At 37.1% G+C, this 17,854-nt stretch overlaps 1 protein-coding gene across 1 annotated transcript in view; it reads left to right on the top strand.

Annotated features, from left to right (window-relative positions):
* LOC126412122 (alpha-N-acetylgalactosaminidase-like) overlaps positions 1–17,854 on the top strand; it is a 66,320-nt gene that overhangs the window by 28,360 nt on the left and 20,106 nt on the right. Inside the window, exons 5-6 of the mRNA XM_050081562.1 lie at positions 9,521–9,615; positions 9,874–10,035. Coding sequence (XP_049937519.1) covers positions 9,521–9,615; positions 9,874–10,035 — 257 coding nt within the window. The remainder of the gene's footprint in view (positions 1–9,520; positions 9,616–9,873; positions 10,036–17,854) is intronic.

Raw genomic sequence — 17,854 nt, 5'->3', positions numbered from 1 at the left:
ATAAGTTCCTAATTTATGTAGAAGAACAGAATGATTTACAGGGTCAAAAGCCTTGGATAGCTCTAAAGCAAACAAACTGTAAACGAGAAGAATACAATTTACAGTGTGTTACCTGATCATCAAGAGCACTAAACTTACTGACTGATAACATAATAATTAATAAACAAATGACATCAAAAGTCAGAGATACCCATGTGTTTAGAGGCCCTTACATTAAAAGTGCACATTATACTATAGTTTCATAGTTTGGAAAAGATGGGGAAAAGTTCAAACTAACATTACAAAAACAGGATCTGAGATGTATAAAGTTTACCAACTACAGGAAGAAAGTAGGTCTCCACATGGTAACTTTCAGATAATACTACCTGAATATACACAGACAGTTTTGAAAAGTGAAAGTATAGAGATTTAACTGAACAACATAAAGAAATCCTTTGAAAAAAAATATGAGTAGAAAATCAACTTCTTGGCAAGAAAGTGGTAAATAAACATAAAAAAGGATTGAAAATTTGGTGTAAAGATGTAGAACAAGCAATAAAAGATAACAAATAGCCTTGCATAAATACTTCCAAAATTCAAAAAAAGGAATTTTACAAATAATGTTATACAAAATGTGTATCAAAAGTCATGAAACAGATTTGTTAGTCAAATTGAGAATGATGTATATGGGCGGCAAGCAGTGGCATGCAAAATAAAACATCTGAATCAAGAGGAAGGACAGACAATTAATCTGTATTTTTATTTATTTATTTAATGTAAATAGTGCACTGGGTTGAGCAATGGTTTGATAACAACAGCTCAGTGGAAACAGAAGAAGAATATGCAATTCAGACCATGAGAAACTGAAAAGCATTTGGTTCAGTTGGAATAAATTCACGGCTACTGAAATATGATAGTAAACCCTTTTAACTAAGACTGTTACATCTATGGCAATATTATAAAAAGAATAGACCACTGCTCACCATTTAGAGGTGAAGCTGAGTCACAGATAGGCACAACAAAAAAAACCTTGTATACATGAGAGCTTCCAGCCAGATGGTCTCCTTCTAAATCGGAAAACACACACATTCGTGCAACGTGCAAGCACAACTCATGGGCGCGCACCCGCATGTATAGCAATATTTTCATTATGTCTGGCTGTGACTCAGCATCTCCTCTATATTTAACAATGAAATTTTCCAAACAGCCATGCAATTGAGAAGTTATTTTACTTTATTTTCACTACCAGTATTGCCTAGCCATTATGCCATCTTCAGGCCCCACGTGCGCCTCTAAAAAATAATTGATATTGGCATACTGTGGTCATATGTTTCTGGATGTCATGAATTCACAAGTGCTTTCTTTGAAGACCTAACTGCAACTATGGAGTCAAGTCTTTGAAGGAAGCACTTAAGAATTCATAACTTGCAGTCAAGTCTTCTAAGTGAGCACTTGAGAATTCATGACATCCAGAAACATATGGCCCCAGTATTCCAATATTGATTATTTTTTAAAGGTTCATGTGGGGCCTGAAGATGGCATAATGAATTGCCACAACTGGTAGTGAAAATAAAATGAAATAACTTCTCAACTGCATGATGTTTTGGCAAATTTCATTGTTAAATATTTGACCAGCTGCCATCCCATGTTCACAATGGATCAACGGAGTCTTGTCTATATGGTGAATAGCAATCTATCCTTTCCATAATACTGTCATTATTCCATTCTTTGACTTTCCTGTTGTGTCTATTTAATATGTGATGGCAACACTGCAAAAAAAAAAAACTCTGGTGATATTTATATTTAAAAGAGGTGGTAGAAGTATCACAACAAATTACAGAGGGCTAAATTCACCACATATAAAGTACATGGAAAAATAGTTCATGAAAGATTATGTTCTGTATTAGAGTGTTTGTTGCTTGAAGAAAGAGTTGCATTTAGAAACAGTTGATCATGCACAGGAAAAAATATTTTTCTTGAAAATAATGATTGGAAGAAGATTAGAATTGAACCTTGAGACTCACTTTGCAAACATGGATTATGACAAGGCCTTTGTTAAAGTCAAAAATATGTTCCTGACAAAGACAATGGATGACTGTATTAAAAATCTAAGATTTCTTCAGATCTGACATGGCAAGAAAACTGAGAGTATTTTGTACTTGGATGACATCATAGAATCTTCTATGTCAGAATCAAAAGATCCCTGCTATGGAACTTTATGATTAAACAAGAATATCCTCTCCATCTTGTGGCATGTCATTGACATCTTATACTATGGCACATCAATAATAATATAAATGGAAAATCTATCATCTGAAGAAATTTGTATAAAACCAAAGAATACGTCAGGGCTGTAGCTTATTCCCTATAAGTTTCAATATTTACTTTACAGTTAAAGAATGAGAGCTCAGAGCAAGCCCAAGAATTAAAATAAATGAAAGAATACACTTAAATACAATGCTGTTTGCTGATGATCAGGTCATCATACAACAAACTGAGGATGACCTTCAGAGACCTGTTTATTATCTTCAGCAGGTCTGCTCAACATATAATAATTAGCTGGTTACTTGCTTCGTTAGTTTCATGTTCCATGGATCATTTGCACAATAAATCATAATGATGTGGAATGAGTCATTTTACATTAACTTCACAAATTAATTTGTAAATATGGCTACATGGTGAATATTTATATTCTGTATTATTTATTTATTTATTTATTAATATACAGAAGTGAGATTCCTACCCACCACCTTTTACACGTTACAATAATAGAAACTCTCTCCACAAAAGACCAGGACTATGGCTTTTAGAGGCAAATATCCAGTTATAACAGAAATAGATCTATTGAGCAAGTGTCTCACTTATAATATCTTGGCTGTGACATTAACTTAAGACATTGATCTCAACATCTATCACAAAATGATTAAGAACCAATCATACATGGAATGATCTGAAGAGCATTACCTAGGAAAGTGAGGGGGAAAAAAAACAAAAGAAAATTTTATAAAGTGAGGGCTGTACCAGTTTTACTTTATGGTTCAGAGACATGGGTAATGAGTGCTAAACATCTTGATTTGATCTGATTTATGCAGAAAAATAAAAACAACAGTGGTTTTAGCCCACTTTTGTCCACATTGAAACTAAGTTTATTGTGCAGTTTTGCTCCTGTGAGCCTTGTAAAGACAATCGGAACCCTTCAGTAATAGTAGGATATCCTTTATTAGTTCCTTACTAGACAAGATTTCTTCAGGCTCTACTGATTTGAATATTCTGTCTTTTGCCCTCCAATGCTTTGCATTGGAAGACTAGATGGGTGTGGTTTCATCCTCCTCAACACATAGTCTACACTTAGGGACTTGTTCCTCTATACCCATTGAGTGTAGGTGTTTCTTAAAGTTCCTGTGGCCAGTTCTGAGTCCTGACATAAGGTTAACCTGTTTCCTCTTCAAGTTCAACGTTACAGAACTTCTCTTGAAACATGGCTTCAGCATCATTAACTTGCCATGTTTTTGTTTTTGGACCATAGTCCAATACTCAAAGCGCTGCCTCCTAATCCAGCCATGTAGTTTTGATTTTGCCGTTCCCTTTGTGATGGTTAGTACAGGTTCTGATCCAATAAATGGAGTTATCAGGCCAGACTATCAGCTTGTTCATTGCCACTAATTCCTGAGTAACCAGGTAACCACGGAAGCTTTACTCTGCTGCTTTCTCCTAGTCTCCCAAGGGCTCTGTGGCTCTCTGCAATGATCTTTGATCTCATTGCAGGGTCTGATAAATATTTCAGAGCTTCTTGCCTTTCTGAATAAATGTAGATGCTGCAATCGTTGTAGCATCTATCGAAATTCCTCTCCATCCACAATGTGACAGCAGATATTTACACTCTGAATGCTGTGGCCAGCTTACTCAGAGAGACTGCTGCCTCTAGCCTAGGCTGCACCCCATATACTCCAGCCGCAGTGCCTTAATCTATTTTTGACCCATCACTAAATCAGAGTATGTCTCCTGTGTTGTTGTTCACTCTTTTATTGCTTCCTTCTTCCAATTGTTAGACTGAAAGGTTTATTGAAGCAGCTGGAAGTTACTGTATGATGCACTGTCATTTCCCCGACCATTCCTGTATTTACCACTCTCACTATGTTGGTGTGAGATTCTGGGTATCCTAAGGGAATCCAGTTATTTCTAGCCTTTAACCTTTATGCTCCTGCTGCTGCCTCCATGGTAACTCACAGATGTAATGGGGGCATGTCCAGCATAGTCTCCTCCCAACAGTTGGTGTGCTGCTAATTTTGACTGAAGCAGGTCAATCTCTGCATGTTTCCAAATTCCTTAGCAGCAATACTCTGGTTTACTTTATTCCACCATACAGTAGTCCCATAAATTATCATAGGTCTTGTTATATTATACTCAGGTGCAATCTTTTTAACACAAAGTTGTGGCCTGAGATTGGTCCACAAAGTGTTGAGAAGTTTTTGCTCTCTCTGTGTGTGTGTGTGTGTGTGTGTGTGTGTGTGTGTGTGTGTGTGTGTGTGTGTGTGTGTGTCCGTCCCCCCCGTCCCCCCACCTGCATCCCCACAATCTTCGGAAGGAGTGCCACCTGACACCTGAAGGAGCTCCACCTGCTGTGAGGTGATGCTGACCAATGGATGTCCCTGTTGGCTGGTATCCAAAAAACAGAGACTGCATCACTGTAGGTCTGTTTCCCTGTTTCCTGCCTTGACTTTTTCTGGATTCTTCTATTGTGAGAAGAAAGTGTACTGGACTCCTGCCTTGTTCTCTTGTTATCTGTCCTAGAGCCAGAAGTAGTCTGGTTGCCCCCTTCACTCTAGAACAGAACTTTTCTAAGGTCTTCAGTTCAAGACTTTTTAGTTCCCTCCATTTATGTTTCTATCTACATCTACATGGATACTCTGCAAATCACATTTAAGTGTCTGGCAGAGGGTTCATCGAATCACCTTCACAGTTCTCTATTATTCCAATCTCGTATAGTGCGCAGGAAGAATGAACACCTATATCAATCCGTACATGCTCTGATTTCCCTTATTTTATCTTGGTGATTGTTCCTCCCTATGTAAGCTGCTGTCAACAAAATATTTTCACACTCGCAGGAGAAAGTTGGTGATTGGAATTTCATGAGAAGATTCTGTCGCAATGAAAAATGCCTTTCTTTTGATGATGTCCATCCCAAATCCTGTATCATTTCTGTGACACTCTCTCCCATATTTCACGATAATAAAAAATGTGCTGCCTTTCTTTGAACTTTTTTGATGTATTCACTCAGTCCTATCTGCTAAGGATCCCACACTGCACAACAGTATTCTAAAAGTGGACGGACAAGCGTAGTGTAGAGTAGGTCCGTTACATTTTCTAAGTGTCCTGCCAATAAAACACAGTCTTTGGTTAGCCTTCCCCACAACATTTTCTGTGTATTCCTTCCAATTTAAATTGTTTGTAATTGTAATACCTAGGTATTTAGTTGAATTTACAGCTTTTAGATTAGACCGATTTATCGTGTAACCAAACTTTAATGCATTCCTTTTAGCACTCATGTGGATGACCTCACACTTTTTGTTATTTAAGGTCAACTGCCACTTTTTGCACCATTCCAATATTTCTTCTAAATCGTTTTGCAGTTTGTTTTGATCTTTTGATGACTTTATTAGTCGATAAACGACAGTGTCATCTGCAAACAACCGAAGATAGCTGCTCAGATTGTCTCCCAAATCATTTATATAGATAAGCGTCATCTGCAAACAACCAAAGACGGGTGCTCAGATTGTCTCCCAAATCATTTATATAGATAAGGGACAGCAAAGGGCCTATAACACTACCTTGAGGAATGCCAGAAATCTCTTCTGTTTTACTCAATGACTTTCTGTCAATTACAACAAACTGTGACCTCTCTGACAGGAAATCACAGATCCAGTCACATAACTGAGATGATATTCCATAAGCATGCAATTTCACTATGAGCCGCTTGAGTGATACAGTGTCAAAAGCCTTCTGGAAATCCAGAAATACAGAAACGATCTGAAATCCCTTGTCAATAGCACTCAGCACTTCATGTGAATAAAGAGCTAGTTGTGTTTCACAGAAATGATGTTTTCTAAACCCATGTTGACTGTGTGTCAATAGACAGTTTTCTTCGAGGTAATTCATTATGTTCGAACACAATATATGTTCTAAAATCCTGCTGCATATCAACATTAACGATATGGGCCTGTAATTTAGTGGTTTAGTCCTACTACCTTTCTTGAATATTGGTGTGATCTGTGCAACTTTCCAGTCTTTGGCTACAGATCTTTCGTCGAGCGAACAGTTGTATATGATTGTTAAGTATGGAGCTAATGCATCAGCATACTCTGAAAGAACCTAATTGGTATACAGTCTGGACCAGAAGACTTGCTTTTATTAAGTGATTTAAGTTGCTTCACTACTCTGAGGTTATTTACTTCTACGTTACTCATGTTGGCAGCTGTTCTCGATTCGAATTCTGGAATATTTACTTTGTCTTCTTTTGTGAAGGCATTTCAGAAGGCTGTGTTTAGTAACTCTGCTTTGGCAGCACTGTCTTCGATGGTATCTCCATTGCTATTGTTTGTGAATGTTTCTTGCCGCTAACATACTTCACATACGACCAGAATCACTTTTGATTTTCTGCCAGGTTTCGAGACAAAGTTTCATTGTGGTAACTGTTATAAGCATCTCACATTGAAGTCCATGCTAAATTTTGAGCTTCTGTAAAAGATCGCCAATCTTGGGGATTATGCATCTGTTTAAATGTGGCATGTTTGTTTCGTTGTTTCTGCAACAGTGTTCTAACCCGTTTTGTGTACCAAGGAGGATCAGCTCCGTTGTTTGTTAATTTATTTGGTATAAATCTCTCAATTGGTGCCGATACTATTTCTTTGAATTTAAGCCACATCTGGTCTACACTTATATTATTAATTTGGAATGAGTGGAGATTTTCTCTTAGGACAGCGTCAAGTGAATTTTTATCTGCTTTTTTGAATAGGTATATTTTTTGAGGATTTGGGGATTACAATATAGATTTAGGAAGCCATTCTTTATCTTCCTTTTCTTTTTGTACTTTGAGGAATTTCATCCTCTGAATCTCAGACAAGGATTTGATCTTGTCCTGGTCCAGCCTCTCAGTAACAGTTTCCACTTCTTGGACTCGTCTCATCAAGTCCCTGAGTTTCTATTTTAATTTTCCATGTCCTCCATTTTGATCCCACGAGAATTAGGGTCCATTGGGTTGACAACGTGGAACCCCACATGGTGCAAAGCTAATTACTCAGAGAGGATATCCGGTATCACTTAGGCTCCATTAATGACACATTTTCCTTTATGCCATGCTTGATTTGGCACAGATTGAATCATACCTTGGGTTGGGTATCTAGCAAATTAAGGAAGGAGTATAGAAGTGGATAGGGGAAAGATGAGGCATTTTGGGACACCTTTCCTCTGGTCCATCCACTGAGGTCTGTCCAGTATGGGAGACCCTGCTAGTAGCTGTGCTACCACTGGCATAGGCCTCATCTTGTTTCAAACATGCAAACCTTTCTGACCTCACAGACAGTACCCCTACAAGGCAGTGTCCACTGAAGAGGCTAAATATCTTGGTAAGATACAAGGCTCAGAAATAAGATTTCTGAGACTCATAAAAGTCTGCCTGAGACTGGATAGATTTACAAATGATGATGATCAGAAAGAATTGAATATTTTTAAAATACAATATAGAATCAGTAAAAATAAAAACAGGCAGCTTTGACACCTGACTAGAATGCAATAAAAAGAATATCAGCATTAACTGGAATGATCAGATAGGCTCAGTCTAAGGGAAGGTAGGTGGCAGACATAGGTTGATTGGCAGGATACTGAGAAAATGCAGGCAGTCTACAAAGGAGATTGCTTATAGAACACTTGAGCATCCCTTCTCAAGTGTGACAAATATAACCAGATATGATTAAGAGGGAATATCATACGTATATACTGAGGACAGCGCGAATCATCACAGGTTTGTCTGACTCATGGGAAAATCAATGAAATGTTGCCAACAACTTCCTTTGTGACTGAAACAGATAAATCACTTACTCCTTGAAAGGAGAAGAAGAAGAAGAAGAAGAAGAAGATGATGATGATGATGATGATGAAGAAGCAGAAGATGATGATGATGGTGGTGATGGTGATGACAATGAAGAAGATGATGGGTTACAACTGAAAATATTAATTCCTTACAATAAAGTGCCAGAAAAATAAAAAAAAAATACTAGAAAAAATGGAATACTACTATGGTAGCGGCACACTTACACGCTCAATAAGCAATAATAAACCTAAAGGAAAAATTCAGAATATGAGGGCTTATGCATGAGGAAGATTACCATTATTCAGATTCAAGGCTAATTTGAAAATTTCAGCTACAGAATGGTGGTCAGTCTAGCATCATGGAGAACTTATCACATGACCCAGTCATACATCCAATGTTCTACAGGTTAATAAATAATTACTTATAGGCAATTTTGTATTGTGAAAATAAAAGAAAAAAGATAAGAAGGTATAGTAGGGATCAGAATACATTAAATGTTGACCTGTAACAGAGAGAGCAACTCCTTACATTACAGAAGTATGATAGAAACTAAGTCAACAATCCAACTATGGCAGAAAAAAATTGCTACTTAGAAGAACAGAGCAAACAAACTGTTCCATACTGAGTCTTTTACCCTGTACTGGAGTGGGCACTACTGTGAAACTTTCTGGTAGATTAAAGTGCTGGAGCAGAATCCAAATACAGACCCACACCTTTTAAGGACAATGCTCTCACCAACAGAGTTTCTAGCCATGCGTAACTCACAGCCTGCCCTTTCAGCTTCAGTTCTGAAAGTAACTCTCTCCTAGGTTCTGAACACTTCAGAAGTTCTCCTACACATCTTGATGACCAGCACCCCTCTAAAAAAGGATATAGCAGAGAAGTTGCTCAGTCACATTCTGGGGTTTGTTTTCATAATTAATATTTCACTCTACAGAGGAGAGCACTCTATGATCTTCTGAGAAATTAAAACTTAAAGCCTGATGGGGACTTAAATATGGATCCTAGCCTTTCACAGACAGTTGTCTTATTGATACAGATATGACTTATCCACCCATCTTCATTGTTGTAGTTCTGTCAAAGGTAAGGTTTTTGCTTTAAGTACTGGTTCAACATACAGTTTTAATGTGTCAGAAGGTTTCCAAGAAACTTTTTCTTAAAACATCCAAGCTTAGTAAATGTAATTATGAAGTAAGCTGTGAAAATAAAATTGTATGGGAAAATGAAGACAGAAATAATTGCATGAATTATTGATAGCTTTTGTTTCGATAAGCATTTAGTGATGGAGAATTTGGTATATGATAAGCAGAAGTAGAATGCTGCACAAGAAAAGAAAAACAAACTGAAGACAAAAAAACTGTATTTAACAAATAGCAAAATAATGCTCAAAGCCTGCAGTTTTATTTTATCATTTTTGTTCACTGCAAGCTAATAGAATTTTAACATCTCAAACAGGGTATCCAGAATTTGGCATGTACTTGAATGCAACTGGTCGACCTATGGTGTATTCTTGCAGTTGGCCTGTATATCAAGAGCAAGATGGCCTTCCGGTAAGCTATGTTTTTAATGTTATCACCTGTTTTCTTCAATTTATTTGATATTTTGGATGATTAAAACAAATTATTTGCATAAGCAGTTAGATAATTTAGTCAAACAAATAAACTACAAACGAAACCAAACAATAGCTTTTGAGGTGAAAGGATAGTAAAAAGACAGCCCTGCAGCTAAACAGACAGAAAAAAAAATTATTTTATATTTTCCTAAGTATTTAGTGATCATTCAGTTCAAAACTGCACATTTTATTTCAGGTTAATTTTGAGCTCTTAAAACAATATTGTAATCTGTGGCGCAATTATGGTGATATTGATGATTCATGGAACAGTGTTACAAGCATAATGAGCTACTTTTCTTCAAATCAAGACAGAATTGCACATCATGCTGGACCAGGCCACTGGAATGACCCTGACATGGTAAGTCTGAGAACAGAATTTCATGCAAAAGATAAAGAAGTGTGACAAGTGAAAAATAAGACAGACTTAATACCACAAAAAATTAAGATGTGTGGTAAACATAAATTTACAGTTTTGCAGGCAAATAATGATGAGGAATATGCTGTGATGTTGCAAGCTATATAGAATTGGTATTCAAACTTTGTATAGCTGAACTAGTTTATGGTACTGATTTTAAAACACAGATAAGGCAGGGTTGTTTGCTTAAAAAAATATTTCCTTTTAATGAGCTCTCTGAAATCTCCTCCATCTTTGTCTTCCCTTGCCCTTACAAAAGGTGGGGCCATCTGAATTTGGAATCTGAGTCACCTGTCCCTCCTGTATATACTTCCCCAATCTATCTCTTTCTTCTCCCTGAGAAAGGTACTAACATTGTTGAAAGCTGGATTAGATTTTTGCATGTTTATATGTGCCTGTGTGCAGTGCTTAGACTTTCACCTACTGAAGTACTGGTCAGCCATTCTGCCTCCTTGAAATTTTATCGTCTTCTACGTTTGATAGACCTATCATTGTTCCAATGTAGCATCACAACCCATGTCTTTCTGCTCATAAGTATATATTTTGTGATCCATCTAATAATTACAATCTTCCATCTAGATATGTCTTTTTTTTTCAAATATTTCAAAATTTAACTCCAACATAAATAAGTAGTTTGTTAAAAACTTGTAGATGACCAACATTTTATCATACAGTCTATGCAATTTTAGTTCAATTGGTAAGTTCCCATCACAATATTCACCCTGAATATGATTTACATGATGTAAAACTAACTAGCAGATTTACTAGTTTAAGAAAAATGCTTTGATGATTCATATTTCATGCACATTTTTTCTACTGACATTTCTCTGGTCTGCAATGTGACTCCCATGAAATTTTGCAGACAATATTTTAAATATGTCAATGCCTGAAGTTAAAATGTGGCTACTTGTCCCCTCTATATGTTATCCCCAAGAAAGCCCATCCAAAATATATCAAGAATGAGTGACTATAATGAGGTATACTTTTTGTGGTTTATATGAAACTATGTACTTTTTCAATGGTATTTGAAAGGATATTCAAAGAAGACTTGGATGACCTAACACTTGTGAAACTTGGTCATATTGTAACAAGATAAAAGTCCTGCCATCAGTATAAGAGGTTGCCATCACTACTATTGCTATTGGTAAAACTTTTTACTTATCTTCTTTTCTCATAGTTGTCTCCAGTTCTGTATGTCTAGGAGCTTATTCTTGAAGCTGAAGTTTTTGACATTGGAGGTTCTCATGGCTCCAATTGACATATTTGACTTCGAAGAATGCCCGTGAAACTTTTTTGTTTTTATGATAATTTATTCTCTCATATTTTACTATATCACTCTGTCTTTTGAATTTTCACATTAACAAAGCCAAAATAATATTATTTTTCCAAAATACAAAAGCACATCTGATCACGTCAGAGGCACGCCCACTATTACTTCCTCACTCTGCAGCAATAACAATACTCCAAAGGATTTACAAATTTTCTTGACAAATGAATTTATAAGTGAATCCAGAAATAAACATAATAAACAGTATCAGATTGAGTAATTAATAACAGAAATTTTAAGTGTGCCAAATATTTCATAATTTCAAATGTTTCTAAAAAAAATATAATTTCAACTGTACATTCAGAGCTAGTACAAATTGATTGTGAAAAGGAAAGTAAGGTAATTTCTTTTTACAGATTTTAACTCTAAATATAAAACAATGTGTACAAAATCATATGAAATTTTTTAGAAAATCAGCTGAGATAATACTGACCTGTCTAAAAGTCAAAAATATTTCTGGTATCGACTACTTCTGTTGAGGAAAAGTAATGCTAGAGAGGATGTCCCTTTACAAAGCCCCATGAGTGCCTGCCCAACAGTGATAAATGTAAGCAAACACATAACTCAAGTATAATTAATTAGTTTCATGTTCTATGGATCATTTGGCACAATAAATTGTAATGATGTGGAATGAGCCATTTTACATTCACATTGAAAATTAATTTGTAAATACAGTAACATGCAGAAATCTATAAGTACTGTTTTTTTTTTTATATACAGACGTGAGTTAGTAATTCCTGTCCACCACCATTTACACATTACAATAACAGGATTTCTTCTGTGAAACAGGAGGAGTTGTTAAGGAGAAACTTTTTCAGTTTGTTTTCAGTTTTTACTTTTATATCTGTCAGACACTTTACATCACTGAGTAAGTGGCCAAAGATTTTAGTTGCAGCATTGTGCTTCCCTTTTCATGTTAAAGATAACCTTAATGTGTTTAGCCATGTACTTGAACTCCATCAGACTGAGCTCCGCTGTTGCAGTAATCTGACAACTTGCATGTGAGCTATTCAGACAATCATAATTTGTATGACAGTCAGGAAACTGGCTATTGTTTCCATTTGTGGCAAATGTTACCAAACTGTTAGAGCAGTGGTCTGGGTGTATGCTGAAAGATTTTCTGACTGTGTCAAGCCCTCAAAATACATTTTTGCTAAATTTACAAAAATAAATTCATAAAACTGTAAATCATCATCATCATCTCACCTCACCCTTTTCTCACATCATCTGGGGTCAGCATTGCTTTGCTGGATCCTTCTCTTCCATAAATGCCTATCCAGTGCTTCTTCTCTGAGCCATCCTTTCTCTCATAGGCTCCCTGCTACCTTGGCTTTCCATCTCAGTTTTGGTCCTCGTCTTCTCCTTCATCCTTTGATTTCTACGTCTTCAACTCTTCTCCCCATGTAGTACTCCCATCTTCTCTGCACATGTCCATACTATCTTATCCTACCTTCTTGGATCTTCTTCCCTTTGGGGCCCAGTTTCACTGTTCCCCTGATGTACTCATTCCTTAGTCTACCCTTTCATGTCACCCCACTCATCCACCTTAGCATTCTCATTTCTGCCACATCCATCTTTTTCTCTTGGGCTTATGTAATTGGCCAAATTTCTTCACTATACAGAATTGCAGGCCTCACCACAGACATGTAAAGCTTTCCTTTCATTCTGCAGCCAACTATCTTTTCACACAGTTCTCCAGTCAGTTTCCTCCAGTTCATTCATCCACTATTTATCCTGTGCTGTATTTCAGCCTGCAGTCCTCCATCACTTTGCATGTAAGAGCCTAGGTATTTAAATTTCTTGATCAGCATCAGTTGTTCTTCTTGCAGGTTAATATATAGATCTTTGGCATCCTTTGTACACATATATTCTGTTTTCACCCTGCTAATTCTCATTCCTCTTTCCTCTAGAGCTTCTCTACACTGTTCAAGCTTGTCTTGAAGTGCCTCCTGGGTGGATTCACAGATTACAACATCATCGGCAAACATCATGCTCTAAGGTGCCTCTTTTTTTCCCATCTTTGACTAGTACATCCATGACAAGGTCAAAGAGATATGGACTGGGAGCAGATCCCTGATGTAGTCCTACTCTCACTGGAAATGCCTTTGGTGCATCTACACTGCTCCTGACTCATATCATCGCACCTTCACACATGTCTTCTACCACCCTGATATATTTTCCTGGCAGGCATGTACTTCTCAGACATCTCCATATCTCTTGCCTTGGCACTCTGTCAGATGCCTTCTCAAGATCAATAAAAGCCATGTGCAATTTGGCTTGTACTTTTCTGTGCCTTTCCATCAGTTGCCTTAGTGCAAATATTGTGTCAGTTGTTCCTCTTCCAGGCTTAAATCCAAACTGTTCTTCACATACTTCAGTTTCTAGATGCAACCTCTTCTCAATTATCCTTTCCCAGATCTTCATTGTGTGGGACATCAGTTTTATCCCTCTATAATTGCCACAGTTTTGGATATCCCGTATTCCATTATATATTTGAACCAGTATACTGCTTCTCCACACATATAGCAATCTTTCTCCTTTCCAGATCTTCTGCATTAGATCCCAGAAAATATCAGTTCCCTGTTCTCACATACTTTTCCATGCTTCTATTGGGATTTGGTCTGCCACTAGGGCCTTCCCATTTTTCATTTTCTTCATCATGTGTTCGACTTCTTCCTACTTATACTTTGGGTCATTCCTTCATTTATATCTCCATCCTCATACTTCTCTCATACATTTTCCTCATTCAATAGGAAATTGTAAATGTGAAGAATAAAATAGAACAGCAACTGATCAGAGAAATGGAGGTAACATTTTAGCAGCAGTAACACAACTAACATTTTAGCAGCTGTAATACACAATACACATGTTACAATGAGGCATCTATAATGTGAAAATGTGGCCAGCCAAAGGAGTGTTTTGCAAATACTAGATTCCATTGCAATTCATCCTTTCTACATCTAACTCCATCAAACAGCTGCACAGCAATGATGTTCAAAATCAATTACTGTTCTTTGAATGGCACCTACAAAAACTGGAAAGAGATGTAGCATTTTATGAATGAGTGTATTTGCAGATGAAATATCTTTTACAAACCATGGGAATATCTATTTTGCAATACATGCTAATGGTAATCTGAAAATCCATGCCGGCTAAGAGAAAATAAACAATGACTTTGGTTCATCAATATGTGGTGCGGGCTTTTCAAGAATTGCACCATTGGTCCTTGTTTTACTGAAGGGATTCTAAATTGCAAAATGTGTCTACAGCTTCTGATAGATATGCTGCAACAGTTATTGGAAGACATCTCACTGGATATAAGGCAATCCATATGGTACCAGTATGTTGGACATCTTGCCTATCTCACACAGATAATTGTAGACCTTCTTAACAGAACATTAGGAGATCATTGGATCAGTAGGTCAGGATACACAAAATGGCCTGCATGGTCACTAGACTCAACACCTCTGCATTTTTGTCTGTGTGGAAAATTGGAACAAGAAGTCTACAACAAAATGACAATGAGTCTTGTGTCTGTCTGAAACCTATGTGTTGTTTGTATCAATGCTCAACATCATCATTTTTGAGCACTTGATATAACAGTCATAATAATAAACACATGGACTATACTTATTTATGTGTGTGCTCACATTTGGTGAAGTAAGGCTGATGTTTGTGGACCATCTTCTCCTGAATGTGGGACAGTGGTATGTAGCTCTGATATCTGGTTAATATACAATCATTTTCTATAAGCATTAAAAATTATCTGTGTACATCAGAAAATGTGCTGTGCTGTCTACTATAGCTACTTCTCAATACTAATTACTCACTCTTGATAGGTCTAAAGTGGTCTACCTTAGCTGCCTACCTTCTCTACCTGTCTCTTACATGCTGTAGTCTCTAGTACAGAAGAATCTTCAGTATTACTGGCCCATAACTTTTAAAGCCAGTAAAGTTGTAAAAAATTAAAGATACAGACTACAGAATTCATGTCTGAGACACTATATTTTCAAATCTCCATGTATGTTTACAACACACCATACAGTCATCACTGATCCCCATGCACTGTGTGACATTTTGTTATTCTGGTGACATACAAATACTTTTATTCGTCTCTCAAGTGCTTTGTTGGTATCTCCTGAGCCTCATCACTGTGTACAAAAGTCTCTCTCTCTCCACTTTTTTTGTAAACTTTGAAAATAAGGAGAAATAACACTTGTGACCTTACCTGCATGCTGCATATATACCGCCTTGCAATAAATTGATCAGATAATGTATTTTGGTTGTATACATGGAAGAACCCTGGAGATACTAAAAGGTATCAGATAGATTATGTAATGGTAAGACAGAGATTTAGGAACTAGGTTTTAAATTGTAAGACATTTCCAGGGGCAGATGTGGACTCTGACCACAATCTATATGTTATGAATTGTAGATTAAAACTGAAGAAACTGCAAAAAGGTGGGAATTTAAGGAGATTGGACCTTGATAAACTGACTAAACCAGAGGTTGTACAGAGTTTCAGGGAGAGCATAAGGGAACAATTGACAGGAATGGGGGAAATAAATACAGTAGAAGAAGAATGGGTTGCTCTGAGGGATGAAGTAGTGAAGGCAGCAGACGATCAAGTAGGTAAAAAGACGAGGGCTGGTAGAAATCCTTAGGTAACAGAAGAAATATTGAATTTAATTGATGAACAGAGAAAATATAAAAATACAGTAAATGAAGCAGGCAAAAGGAATACAAACATCTCAAAAATGAGATCGACAGGAAGTGCAAAACTGCTAAACAGGGATGGCTAGAGGACAAATGTAAGGATGTAGAGGCTTATCTCACTAGGGGTAAGATAGATACTGCCTACAGGAAAATTAAAGAGACCTTTGGAGAAAGGAGAACCACTTGTATGAATATCAAGAGCTCAGATGGAAACCCAGTTCTAAGCAAAGAAGGGAAAGCAGAAAGATGGAAGGAGTATATAGAGGGTCTACACAAGGGCGATGTACTTGAGGACAATATTATGGAAATGGAAGAGAATGTAGATGAAGATGAAATGGGAGATACGATACTGCGTGAAGAGTTTGACAGAGCACTGAAAGACCTGAGTCGAAACAAGGCCCCGGGAGTAGACGACATTCCATTAGAACTACTGACAGCCTTGGGAGAGCCAGTCATGACAAAACTCTGCCATCTGGTGAGCAAGATGTATGAGACAGGCAAAATACCATCAGACTTCAAGAAGAATATAATAATTCCAATCCCAAAGAAAGCAGGTGTTGACAGATGTGAAAATTACCGAACTGTCAGTTTAATAAGTCACAGCTGCAAAATACTAACGCGAATTCTTTGTAGACGAATGGAAAAACTGGTAGAAGTCGACCTCGGGGACGATCAGTTTGGATTCCATAGAAATGTTGGAACACGTGAGGCAATACTGTCCTTACGCCTTATCTTAGAAGAAAGATTAAGGAAAGGCAAACCTATGTTTCTAGCATTTGTAGACTTAGAGAAAGCTTTTGACAATGTTGACTGGAATATTCTCTTTCAAATTCTAAAGGTGGCAGGGGTAAAATACAGGGAGCGAAAGGCTATTTACAATTTGTACAAAAAGCAGATGGCAGTTATAAGAGTCGAGGGGCATGAAATGGAAGCAGTGGTTGGGAAGGGAGTGAGACAGGGTTGTAGCCTCTCCTCGATGTTATTCAATCTGTATATTGAGCAAGCAGTAAAGGAAACAAAAGAAAAATTCAGAGTAGGTATTAAAATCCATGGAGAAGAAATAAAAACTTTGAGGTTCGCTGATGACATTGTAATTCTGTCAGACAGCAAAGGACTTGGAAGAGCAGTTGAACGGAATGGACAGTGTCTTGAAAGAAGGATATAAGATGAACATCAACAAAAGCAAAACGAGGATCATGGAATGTAGTCGAATTAAGTCGGGTGATGCTGAGGGAATTAGATTAGGAAATGAGATGCTTAAAGTAGTAAATGAGTTTTGCTATTTGGGGAGCAAAATAATTTATGATGGTCGAAGTAGAGAGGATATAAAATGTAGACTGGCAATGGCAAGGAAATCGTTTCTGAAGAAGAGGAATTTGTTAACATCGAGTATAGATTTAAGTGTCAGGAAGTCATTTCTAAAAGTATTTGTATGGTATGTAGCCATGTATGGAAGTGAAACATGGACGGTAAATAGTTTGGACAGGAAGAGAATAGAAGCTTTCAAAATGTGGTGCTACAGAAGAATGCTGAAGATTAGATGGGTAGATCATGTAACTAATGAGGAGGTATTGAATAGAATAGGGGAGAAGAGGAGTTTGTGGCACAACTTGACAAGAAGAAGGGACCGGTTGGTATGGCATGTTCTGAGGCATCAAGGGATCACAAATTTAGCATTGGAGGGTAGCGTGGAGGGTAAAAATTGTATAGGGAGGCCAA

Source organism: Schistocerca serialis, chromosome 7 (genome assembly GCF_023864345.2).
Source record: "Schistocerca serialis cubense isolate TAMUIC-IGC-003099 chromosome 7, iqSchSeri2.2, whole genome shotgun sequence".
Taxonomy (NCBI): Eukaryota; Metazoa; Arthropoda; class Insecta; order Orthoptera; family Acrididae; genus Schistocerca; species Schistocerca serialis.
This window is presented reverse-complemented; position numbering and strand designations above follow the sequence as displayed.